Below are 12,474 nucleotides of genomic sequence, written 5' to 3'. Positions count from 1 at the left end.
GAGCATTAATGAGTTAGGAAAAAGAGGGAAAGGAGGAGAGAAAGAGGGGAGGCAGTAATGTTTGAAGTTGGGATGTGATTTCCATATTGGGTCACCTATTTAGGGAGCGAGCGTAATCCATGTGAGTGTTCCAGGTTTCTGCAGGGAAACTGAGTAAGCCAATGAGCTGCAACCTACGCAACACACGCACTCGGATTCAAGTTCTTGCGGCAGTCGTGATGATGCAAATAAACAGCTGCATCCATACTGACAACTTGAAGTTTCTCAATCTTTCTTTTTGTCTCCAGACAGGAACACTGGAATCCAAAACTCAACAGGACAGCTCGCCCCAGGACTGTGATCATGACAGAGCCCTCACCCATAAAAACAACAACAACAGTCCCCCTCCTTCCGTTGGCAGCACGGGTTCTGGTTACCAGTACCCATACACCACCCTCTGCAAACCTACACCCGACGCCAACATGGAGGACTGGGCCAGCAAGAACCTTAACCAGCACACGCAGGGCCTGTTTCGCCGGCGCGTCTCCATTGCTAATATGCTCTCGTGGAACCGTGGCTCCATTAAGAAACCCATGCTGATCACGAGCGACCGGTTTGTCAAGAAGGAAGCCTGCGAGATGTTCAAGCTGGTCCAGGCCTACATGGGCGACAGGCCGGCCAGGTTGGACAAACGCCACGCGGCCCTTCAGGTGGTCACGAAGTGCTGGGGGATGCAAGGCTTGAGGGATGAACTGTACGTGCAGTTGGTGCGACAGACCACCGGAAACTTGAGTTTGAGGAGTTTGGAGGCGGGCTGGGAGATGATGGCCATCAGCCTAGCGTTCTTCTCACCTTCGCCCAAGTTTAGGTGCTACTTGGAAGGCTACATCCAGCGACACCTTGAGCCCAGTAATGATAAGAAAAGTAGGTCATTTCAAAGATTTTATTATAGATAAATTGGTTTACTTTGAAGGTTTATGTCTAATGCAATGGCATTCATACATTTATAAGTGTGGTTTAAGTTTCTAGATACTTAAGACAAATAAGGCCAGTGTGTGTCTTGGATAGTCCAGTGTTTTTGTTTGTGGGATAGGGAAAGAACGCACACAGGGGGGGTGTTTATATTTTAGGATGTCCCATATGGATTCAAAGCCTGATTCAAAGTTTGATTGTATCTGACAGTACTGCAGCACATCACGGAGCAGCAGGACATAAAAAACAAGAAGAATTCAAAATCCATGAAGAAGAGGAGACAGAACAACGAGGAAGAAGAGGATGAGGGTGAGTTTAGACAGACAGTCACATGAATGAATGAATGAAATCTTTATTTCCAACAATTAATTAAATAATAATACAAATAAAAATGACAGCAATGCGTAAGAAATATCCGTATAAATAAACAACAACAAAAAAATTATAGCATAATAATCAACCTGTTCCTGTTTGAAAAGGTGTACAGACATGAGAAATCTTGAGGAGAGATTTTGGCAGGGAGTTCAGAATTAAGGAATTGGCTTTATTTCAATTCATAAGTTGATATTTAAAGTGAATTGGCAACACCCGACAGGAAACTATCATTCTTTCTTTTTATCATTCTGTCTAACCATCCATCCATCCATCTGTCTGTCTATCTGTTGTTCTACAGTTGAATCCGTACTGAATGCTGTTTCATGTTGTTTTTGGTGTTCTCTAAGCTAAAGCATCCTTAATCTTTGACTGAAAGAAAGGCTCCCAGACACTCTCACTCATATACAGTGTCAAGGGGGTTTGGCATTCAATGTAAATGAGGGAAGCTTCCTGGTAACACGTTTGGCTGAGGAGGGAGAGTATTAATGATGCATTGGGTCCGCTGGTGGAGGAGGACCACTCAGAGAGAGAGCAGCTGGCTGAACACAGAAGGGGAGTATCCCCCTCCTCTCTCGCTCTCTCACTCGCTCTTTTAGAGGCAAGATTAAAGCTTTGAGCAACAAGACGTTCTGCGAGTCCCACGCTTCCCTGGCCCGCAGCCAGACTGCGCAGGCAAAGAGAGAGAGAGAGAGTATGTGGGTCGAGAGGCAACAAAGATCCTGAGAACGTCTTTCAGTCTTGAAGCGAGAGTGATAGGAGATGGAAAGAGGAAGAAGAACAGACGGACTGAGACAAAAAAATCAGATCGGGACATTTTGATCAGGTTACACCCTCAGTGGCTGCCGTCCAACTTAACCCTCAGCTTGTTCCTTTATCTCTCTTCTATATTCCTCGCGCACACATTGAGCCTTTCTCAAGAGCCCTGCTCCAAAACAAAGAGTTTGACGAGACAGCTCTGCGTGGGCTCTTAATAATGCAGCTCCAGCCTGGCCTCGGTTAATTACACTGTGCGCTGTCTTCACGAGACATGTGCTCACTTCACTATCACCAGTTAAGTAATGACCACTGCAACTGTTTGAGATGGAAGCCACAAATGAAATGTCATTACCAATATATCATTTAGTACTAAATACTTATTGCATGCACAGTATATCTAGAGCAAGCTGAAGTGGTCATGGATCACCTTTTGAGGGATTCAGACCTACAGACTTTACCACAGAGTCCGATCTTTTAGTTCATTTACTGAGTTACATGTGATTCTCCAGCGCAGGACTTTTCTTTTCTAGCAGCTGCTTGCTGAATCATAGTCCGTTTCATCATTTTATTACTACCATCTGACTGACTTTGATGAAATCGTTGCACTGACTGAATCATCACAGTCTGAATTCAGCGAGGAGCTCAAAAGCACTCAGCAAGCAACAATTAGCAGACTGCATTTCACATCTGAAATGGGAGTGAGTGTGTTAAACCCTCTGGTGCTGGTGTCCACTTAAGTGAACATTTTAGAAGCTAGTTTTAATCCTTAAGGGTAGGGGTGTAACGGTACGGTATTGTTACACTAGGAATAACAATTAAGGAAGCCATTTTACATTACTGTAAGGTTACAGTTAACAGTAGAGCCCTAACTTAAATTGATTTACTATTTATTTTTAAATATAATAATCAACACTTAAAATGTAAATGTAAAAAAAAAATTAATATCTACATGCGATTTAACTGACAACGCACAAATAAGCATAAATTAGCGTAGGTGCAAACAAGCAGAGCCGTTGCTCATCAGATACGGATGATGTACTTCCAACACAAAACGTGCGAAATAGTTGAAGACATGCTTTTTTGGGGGCGTTAAAACAATGGCCCAAATACCAGTCATTTGATGTGCGCAAACGTTTGGTAAATTGCATTGTGTGATTCATTTTAATACTAATAGGTAATCTACTAGGTAATCTTCTACAAATGCATTTTCAATAAGGTCAGGCGCAAAAAATAACTGTCCACGGGACTTATTCTTCCGTGTGAATCCTGACCGTACTATTTTAATGCCAATAGACAGTTTGCGCTGGCACAAGTTGTTAGTAAATCTAGCCCAATGAGTCGAATATTTTGCCAAATACTCTTCTCTAGACTTAATTTCTCTAGTGAACTAATGATCTGTGGATACTGATGACTTGTTTTGATGCAGCTGAAACACTGATTGAGAGATTACATGAGGCATGCGATGTTCATTCGTCTTTGTTTCAGTTAAAACTAGTAGCAAAGAGAAAGGGATGATCGAGCTCACTCGCGCCGTGCTGTCAGTTGAACTGAAGCGTTTATACAGCGATCTGTCATGCCACATCAAAGCATGCAAAGCATTTTAGTTTGAATTTCCTGAAACTGACTTAATATGAAAGATGAGACTTTGCTTCTCATTAAAAGTAACAGTAAATAAAACTGGAAGTTTCCAATGAAGTTTCACTCGTGCATGCGTTTTAGTTGTTTGCTACACATGCAAACCGAACTGAAATATTTTCGGTAGGCATGAGTGCAGCTTTACTCTCCTAATTCAGAGTATATCATCATTTTCAGACTACAATGGTTGATAATCATTGACCTTTAACCATAATTTTATACTTTTACGCTGTCATTATGCTGTTTTTGTGCTATTCCCCATTAATCGCATAAGATGTGTGGTAGTTTCATCAATTGGATACAGCAACACTATAGGTTTCATGTGCCATTGGCCTACAATCTGCAAGATCATGATCTTTGAACTTCATGGTAAAGATTAGAGGACTTGTGGGAGGACTTATGGGGGCATCCACGTTTGTAAGAGTGATGAGTTCCAGCTGAGCCAGAAAAACAATGGCTTTTCAAATCCCAGTGTAGTGTGTGTATGTGGAAGCCAAATGTCAGGAATGTTGTTGTGTTTTTAGTGGATGGAAAATACAAAGGAAACGAACTAACTTGTATCACACTGCCGTCTCTAAACAGTGTTCTCTTCAGTTCATGCTGACTGAAGCGCTGCCGGTTTACTTTAGTCATCCCAAGCATTGTTTTGATTCCATGTGACACCTTCCCGCTCTCTGACTGGATGCTGGGAATGTTCTGGAACGGCAGAAGGAATGTGGTTTTACCGTTGCAGGACCTCACCAGCTGTCTCCCAGCGCCATGTGCCCCCGGAGATGGCATTGTGGGAAGGGCTGGAGTTCACTGGCCCTTTTGAAATCAGAGGACTTTATTATATGATGTGGCACTGTTTTTCATTTGTTGTGATGCTCTTTTTCTCTCTCGTTCTCATTGCAGGATGTTTTGGAAAAATAAAAATAAAAAACCTGTATGGCCTCAAAGGACTGCCATTACAACACTGGCACTATTTGTATGCAAAACAGCCCTCATATCAGCTCATTTCCTTTCTTGTGGTAGCTGCTGAAGCGTTCAAACCGTCATTCTTTATCTTTAAGAGGCCAATGATAAAAGTGCATTTAACTGATAAGATGCACAACACATTCACAAATGAGTCCAAGAGGATAGGTGATGAAAGAAAGAGGAAGAAGTCCAATAAATGAACAGTACACTATGATGGTATAACACAGACACACACACTACCTCTCAAAAGTTTTTGGTCTGTTTTAAAAAAATATATATTTTATGTTCGCCTTGGCTTCATTAAATTGATCACAAATACAGGAAAAACTGTGATATGTTGAAATATTATGATTTAAAAACAACTCTTTTCTATTTGAATCTATTATAAAATGTAATTCATTCCAGTGATGGTGAAGCTGTATTTTCAGCATCATTCCTCATGTGTCTTCAGTGACACATGATCCTTCAGAAATCAGTATAATATTCTGATCTGCTGCTCCAGAAATAAACCATGATACACAAGTTTTCCAGGATACTTTTGATGGATAGAAAGTTTGAAAGATCTGCATTTTTTTGTAACATTATGAATATCCTTGTCCCTTTTGATCAATTTAAGGCATCCTTGCTAAATACAATTAATAATTTCTTTCAAAAGAATCATACAGACCCCAAACATTTGAATGGTGTATCATTCCCATGTTATAAATTCACTGGTTTTGGTCCCAAACCTCTATATAATAATAGTGATAGAGGTAAGAGGACTGATGAAAGACAAGGGGAAGAGGTTCATACATCAGGAAATGTAAGATTAAAAATGTAAGTAGGGAAAGTAGAGAATAGGAGCCCGAAGTGAGAAGTGATTCAGACCTGCTCATCTAACATGAGTTTACAGCTTTATACACACAAGAGTCCTCAAAACAAGAGTTATAAATCTCATGGTCTCAGTGATTCACAGACTGTGTCTGACGGCAGTAAACGCTCTCATACAGGACCATCTGTTCCTGTCAGGTCCGATATCGGGAAACTTTGATGACTGTGTGTGTTTATCTGTTTTATGAGGGTTTCCTTCAGACCATTAACTGAAAAAAAACTAATTTGCCTACATATGGACTAGCTTTTAGATAAAAGTACATCACTTGCCATTTCTTTGTAATTACCTGTGAAATTTAATAGCAATTTCTGAGTGAAAATCTTCTAAGTAAATCGTACACTGAATCGTACATCCTTTCTCCAGAGTTACTACAAGACACGTTCAGATGGTTTCTCCAGGATATCAGCATGCAAATGTTATAGACATGTCTGTATAATCCATCATATTAAACATGAAAACGTATGTTTGGACAATCATGCAACAGTCTCATGTCAGGTTTGGAACTTTGCGGAGTTGTTTCAAGCTGAAGAAGGATTGCTATTGTTGTTTTCACAGTCCGCTTGTTTGACTGAGCATTTAGTCTTTTTAGATGTTTACCGTCAACAGTTTTCCCGTATAAAACGGTTACTCCCTCTTTCTTCCCGTCCATATGTTTGTCTGAAGGTGTGAGTAACGGCTTTGAAGAGCCCTGAAGCCTCTCTGTGTCTGTTCCTACTGTCTGTGTCAAACCTCCGTCACCTGTTCACTGTAAATCTCTTTCAGACCCGCGTAACCACACAAGCTTGTTCAGTCAAAGAATGAGTCACATTCCTGAGAAGAAACAAGGGAGGGAAGCGAGTTTAAGGAAACAGATAGCGTAGTTCTTAGAGGTCAGTGCGTCTAAGCCAGAGTCACTAGTAGCTGTATCGCTTTCTCTTTAATACCAATGTGAGTCATATTTCATCTAGCGGAGCGTTGATGACAGGATCCATTAGTGCTTTAAACGCTGCTTTCCTGCCAGTTTTTCTTGTAACTGTTAAACTTCACGCCTCGTGTACCTCGTAGCTGTGAGGAAACGTTCACATCTCACTCGAAATGTTCACTTCCAGCATTCTCGCTGCAGGGCGTTCAGCAGTCATGCTTAGCAAGAGCGACGGGTTCAGTTTTCAGCTGCTGGAAAACACTTACATGCGTATATGAGTCACTGAAGTTGGTCTTGAGTGAGAGAAGAAGCCCACAGCACTTATGCCTCATCGCTCTTTGTCTCTGTGTGACCTTCTGTGTTTGGTCTTATGTTTTTAACTTGATTGGTTAAGCTAATGTATTTTTTCTGACCGTGCTGTCAAATGTTTGTGTGCCTGCTAAATCATATTACGCCCCTGTCACCCAAAGCTTTTCTCTTTCATAACATGTTCGGCCGTGTCCTGCGAATCCTAGAAAACGAGTGGAGTGCATTGGCTTTGTTTCTAAAGACTTCTTTATTAATAAATCCCTTAGGAAAGAATGCTATGCTAAGGACTTTGATACAAGTCACAAGGCTCATTCACAAGCCAGACTCCTTTCAATTGCAATTTTGACCAGAAAACAAACTTGCGTTGGGTCACTCAGTGGTCAGTTATGTCACTTCCTTTCAGAGTTCTGTCATTGGTCAGTAATACTGCATATTAATTGTCTTTGACAGGTCTTCCCATCAGCACTTACGCAAAGTACTGCTACCGAAAGTTGCAAAAAGTGGCCATTACTGGGGGCAAGAAGGTAAGAGTAGTTTTTTTATTTTATATTATGTAATTGGATCTGATTTTTATTATGGAATTTATAATAATAATAATAATATCAGTAGATATTGGATTTATTTAACTAGTGCACATTATCATTCTCAAATAATTACTAATAACTCGCTACAAAGTCATCTTTAGCTATTTTAGCATTTATTTTAAATGGTACACTTTATTGTAATGCCAAATCTCACTTGTAGCATTTAAAAAGATGTGTTTGTTTTATTTATTTAGACAGTATGTTATGAAGGGATGGGTTATTAAATTCTGCCATCGTTGATTGTTATTGTGAAGAATGTTGACTTCCATAGCATTTCAGTCAGCAATTGTTTGGTTACACACATTCTTCAAATGATCTTTTTATGTTCAACAGCAGGAATAATAAACTAAATAGTGACAGATTATGAATTTTTGGGATGAACTATGCCTTAATATCAGACATTTAATCGCATAATAATATCCGCTTGTCATATCATCAAATTTTTAACTCCTCAACTCAGATCTGAATCCAGCGGTTTCATTTCAATAGGCCGGCTGTGGTTTGCAGCATCGACTCTTAACATGCTCAGTGACTATCCAGACGCACAGAAGTTGCATGAATCCATCGTGTGATGTCAAATGTAATCAAAAAGAGTTTATCCTGGGAGTATTGTTTGTTTATAGATGCCAGCACCGCTGTTAGATCGTACCCAGGAGTCTCCAAACGCTGAAAAGACTCAGTATATGGTGCAGCTGTCTAAAATTGGTCACATCTGTGAGCAATCACAGAATTGTGCCTTTAGGAGCACTCCATGAGAGTTACTAATCCACTAACCCAAACTAAGAAGAAAAGGTTAGAACAACCCCCCAGGCCCCTCCTGTGTAAGACGCGTCCATGCACACACGCTTCACTGCTAACGACACTGGCGCTAGCAGGAGCTGTGTCCCTCCCTGTTTGTCCATTCAGCAGTCAGTCCCACCCTGTAATCAGCCATCCCACCTCTGTCTCCAGTGTTTTTACTGGGTGGGCTATTTTTACCTCTGCGCCACACAGCTACGTGTTAACCCGCTCAGCGCTGATCTTTCGTATTGTGTTACAGCTGAGATGATGTCTGTCTGTTCCATGTAGTTATGAGGGAAACACAGTCCAGTCAACAGGTGTTTCTTGTGTCAGTGGAGGGTTGATATCCAAAACTGTTTTGTACTGGAATATTTCTTATATTTTTATACAAATTGCAGTGACAGAGTAATGTGTGCAATATTTGTTTCATCTGTAGGGTCTGAGGAAGCCCACTCTGGAGGAGATTGACCACGGTCGGCACGCCATCGTGACCCCGTCTCTGTTCGGCAGCGCTCTGGAGGAGATCATGGAGAGGCAGAGTGAGCTCTTCCCCGAGAGGAAGCTGCCCTGGGCACAGGTGCAGCTCTCTCAGTGTGTGCTGGCCCTGGGGGGAGCCCAGACCGAGGGCATCTTCAGGTGGGACACGGACAGAGAAACAGGGAAGAGGGCGTATCATGGAGATAAGCGTCTCATGTGTAGCACATTATATTGCAATTCAGACTCTGCTAATTATTAAACTATCCTGAAGTATATAGTTTGTACTTTTTCATCTCTTCTTCATCATCCACAAAATTATACGTGACAGTAGGTTTGGCAACTTCAAAAAAAATAAATAAATAAATAAATAAATTAAAAAAAAATATATATATATATATATATATATATATATATATATATATATATATATATATATATATATATATAAATTGCGGTTAATCACATCCAAAATAAATTACTTTTTTTTTTTTTTACATAATACATGTATATTTATGGTTTATTTATTATATATATATAAATACACACACATGAAAATATGTACATGTATATACATTTTTATATTATATATAAAATATATTTAATATATAAACAATATATTTTTTCTTAAATATGTAGATGCATGTGTTTGTATTTATATATACAGTACATAATAAATATACACAGTATACACACATACTTTTATTTTGGATGTTTAATCGTTTGACAGCACATTATTGGTCATTTTTTGTTTCAAGAAAATAAGGTCTAAGTTTAAAAATTACATATTCCTGTGCACCACGACTTTTCCTTGCTATCCTAAGCCTGTCACATTGGCTCCACCTTGTGGTCAAATGATCCAGCACACTATTCTCAGCTGAGTCCTGCATGGTGACCTTGATGTGCACTTTGTTTGTGCATGTCCATAAGATCCTCAGGATTTTTGGCTGTCCCGTTTATCATTTTATGACACTATGATTGAGTAGGCCCCTTTATTGCTACAGTATAGCCATAGAGTAAAGAGTGTGGCGCGCAAGAGCTGAGGGCTGCATCTAGCACAGGGTTTTTAGGGAAAATTAAGGGAAATAGCTTTCAGAAACAGACAAATATGTGTATCATATGAGTGTATCAGATGTGTATGTGTCTTGGCTGAAGCTGTTGTCTTGATTTTGTAGAGTACCAGGCGATATTGATGAGGTGAACGCTCTCAAGCTGCAGGTGGACCAGTGGAAACTTCCAGACAACCTCTCTGATCCCAATGTCCCCGGTGAGAACATCAAACATTCACATTTATACCTCAAACAGGAGGAAGTGAGACCTTTAGACCAGAGCGTTTCAACCTTCTGGACTCAAAGGGCCACCGTTGTCTGACATTATATCCCAGATTATACTGTATAAAGACTACAGTATTTCTGCTCTAGTTCTGACAAAACTGCTGAAAGGTATTAGCAGAAACCAGGGCTATTCTATCAAATGCATTTTGATTCCAGAACTTTTTTTTTTTATTTAAAACATTTGTTAGTGATGTAAATAGTCACTACAAAACACTTGTCTTTCCACAAATTTTCAGCAGACAAAACATTTTGACTGTTCAGTCCTTGCCTGTTAGCTTTTTATCATCTACTATACTGCTAAAAGCTGACAAAATTAATTATAGTAGACACAGTACGCCTTAAATACTAACAGGGTCATTCCATGTTCTCTGCTTGAAGATGTAATACTGTAATAAAAGTGCATATCTTTGTGTAAGAGTGGTATTATTAATGAATTCCTATCAAATGGCCAAGCAGGATAGGAATGTGAGGTTTCTCTGTCTGTCTGTGTGTCAGCGTCTCTGTTGAAGCTGTGGTACCGAGAGCTGGAGGAGCCGGTGATTCCTCAGAGCTTCTACAAGCAGTGCATCAGTCACTATGAAGATCCCGACGCAGCCATCGGTGTGGTGCAGTCGCTCCCGGAGCTCAACAGACTCGTGCTCTGCTACTTCATCAACTTCTTACAGGTAAAGCCATTTGAACACAGCCCTGGGTGCGATCACACCCCACAAAAACAGCACTGATTTCACCGCTCTGTCTTTCTCTCATGCCAGGTCTTTGCTCAGCCGGTGAACGTGAGTAGGACTAAGATGGACGTGAATAATTTGGCGATGGTCATGGCTCCAAACTGCCTGCGCTGTCAGTCTGACGATCCTCGAGTCATCTTTGAAAACACGCGGAAAGAGATGTCCTTCCTCCGCATACTCATCGTCCACTTGGACACCAGCTTCATCAAGGGCTTAATCTAGTTATTTTGCGGCATAGCTCAGATTGAATCATTCAGGAGATGATAGGAACCAGGACCTTCTTCTGCTCATCCTAATATTAGTTCGGACAGCGTCTCAAATAACCCAGCTTTGTCTCAATGTGAATCATCCTGAACTTGATTCTTATGACTCTTCTTGAAGCCAGACATCGTTTGAACTGAATCAAATGACTCAGTTTGATTCCACAACAAAACATGCATGACGTTTGTTATTTCTTCTGTCTTTTATATTGATTAGCAGGGAAATGCATCCATTGGACAATCATAATCGTTATAACACACATGCAAAATGACCTGCAGCATGTTTCCTTAATTTAATATGGTGTGAGTGTTCTGATTATTTAATATCGTCCGTTTGTAAGCTCATGTATGAGTGCGGGGAGATTTTCTGACTTCAGTTCTGTGTACAAGGCTGAGCGTAAAGAGCTGTGGACCACAGAGACAGCTCTAAAATACTAGTGGTCAAGCTTTGAGCTTGAGGTATATGGTGCCTTACATGGAGAATGATCGCTGATGTATAAGATGCACAAGTGCCCATAAACACACCCTCCACGTTTCTGCACTGTCATAGTTTCCAAATGAACTGGTACCACAAGCAATTTTCATTCACTCTCTCACAGTAGCTTTCCCAGTCGTCCCATCTGGAATCAGAAAATGATATTTCCAGATGTGGTTTGGCTACATCCAAGATGATTATGCAGAACTATTCTGTAGCTTAAACCAGGAACCACTCTTTTTACAAGATAGCTGCTGCTCATTGTTACACAGAAAGTTCAAAATCACATACTTCCCTACTGCAAAAAAAAAAAAAAAAAAAACAACAGTATGTGAGGTGAGTAGTATATCTGAAATCATAGTAAAAAAAAAAAAAAAAACAGTAGACAAAAAAATTCCCTGGATAACCTACTACTACCTCCAGGATCCTGAAGGATAGACACTTTATTATCCCATTAGGCCACAGGAGAAGATTTATGAATGGCATTGAAGCAACACTGTGACAGTAACAACATGGTGGATGTGGTACAAACTAATTTCATTTCAAACATGCCTTCGGTTTCGGTTGAGCAGCTCCAACAGCAAGAGATGGCCAAAAATGTTAAACACTTCGGCCAGAAACATACTCTACACAAGTATGCAAATACAACAAAAAAAAAATCACAAATATTTGCTCAAGGCAGACATGCGGCCTTGTTGTCCAAATGTTATTCCTTTGCCACTGATTAATGATTTTTTACACTCTTATATTTCCTCAAACACCTCTCCGAACACATAGCTCCGCCCCCAAGCTCACACCATTGGTCGAGCTGTTGCCATATCAGTCTGGTAGTCTAAATATTTAAACGTTTACATTTTTCAGGGGAATCAATCAACAAATGACTGACTTATACTTGTCGCTGTGTTATTTAGAGATATAGGAAATTACTTAAACCTCAATAAGGTGACAATGATTTTTGCGTTACTGTGGCCATACTAAAATCACTCTCATTCACTCTTTCCTTAATCAGGCTAGTCCACTGATTTAGTCCACTTTAAGTGAATGAATACTAGTGAGCTGGAAGTGTACGTCATTAGATGCAGGGAAC

The 12,474-nt window shown here is 40.2% G+C and overlaps 1 protein-coding gene across 3 annotated transcripts in view; it reads left to right on the top strand.

The window, feature by feature from the left end:
* Positions 1–12,035, top strand: part of arhgap46b (Rho GTPase activating protein 46b) — a 63,717-nt gene extending 51,682 nt beyond the window's left edge. For all 3 annotated transcript variants that reach the window (XM_026199384.1, XM_026199385.1, XM_026199386.1), the window contains 7 exons: positions 288–903; positions 1,162–1,260; positions 7,206–7,279; positions 8,556–8,755; positions 9,769–9,860; positions 10,423–10,592; positions 10,680–12,035. In XM_026199384.1, coding sequence (XP_026055169.1) covers positions 288–903; positions 1,162–1,260; positions 7,206–7,279; positions 8,556–8,755; positions 9,769–9,860; positions 10,423–10,592; positions 10,680–10,874 — 1,446 coding nt within the window. In that variant the 3' untranslated portion in view covers positions 10,875–12,035. The remainder of the gene's footprint in view (positions 1–287; positions 904–1,161; positions 1,261–7,205; positions 7,280–8,555; positions 8,756–9,768; positions 9,861–10,422; positions 10,593–10,679) is intronic.
* Positions 12,036–12,474: the final 439 nt, after the last annotated feature.

The sequence above is a fragment of the Carassius auratus genome, chromosome 23, assembly GCF_003368295.1.
Source record: "Carassius auratus strain Wakin chromosome 23, ASM336829v1, whole genome shotgun sequence".
In the NCBI taxonomy this organism is placed as follows: domain Eukaryota; kingdom Metazoa; phylum Chordata; class Actinopteri; order Cypriniformes; family Cyprinidae; genus Carassius; species Carassius auratus.
The sequence above is the reverse complement of the archived record's forward strand: the minus strand, read 5'-3'. Positions and strand labels throughout refer to the sequence as shown.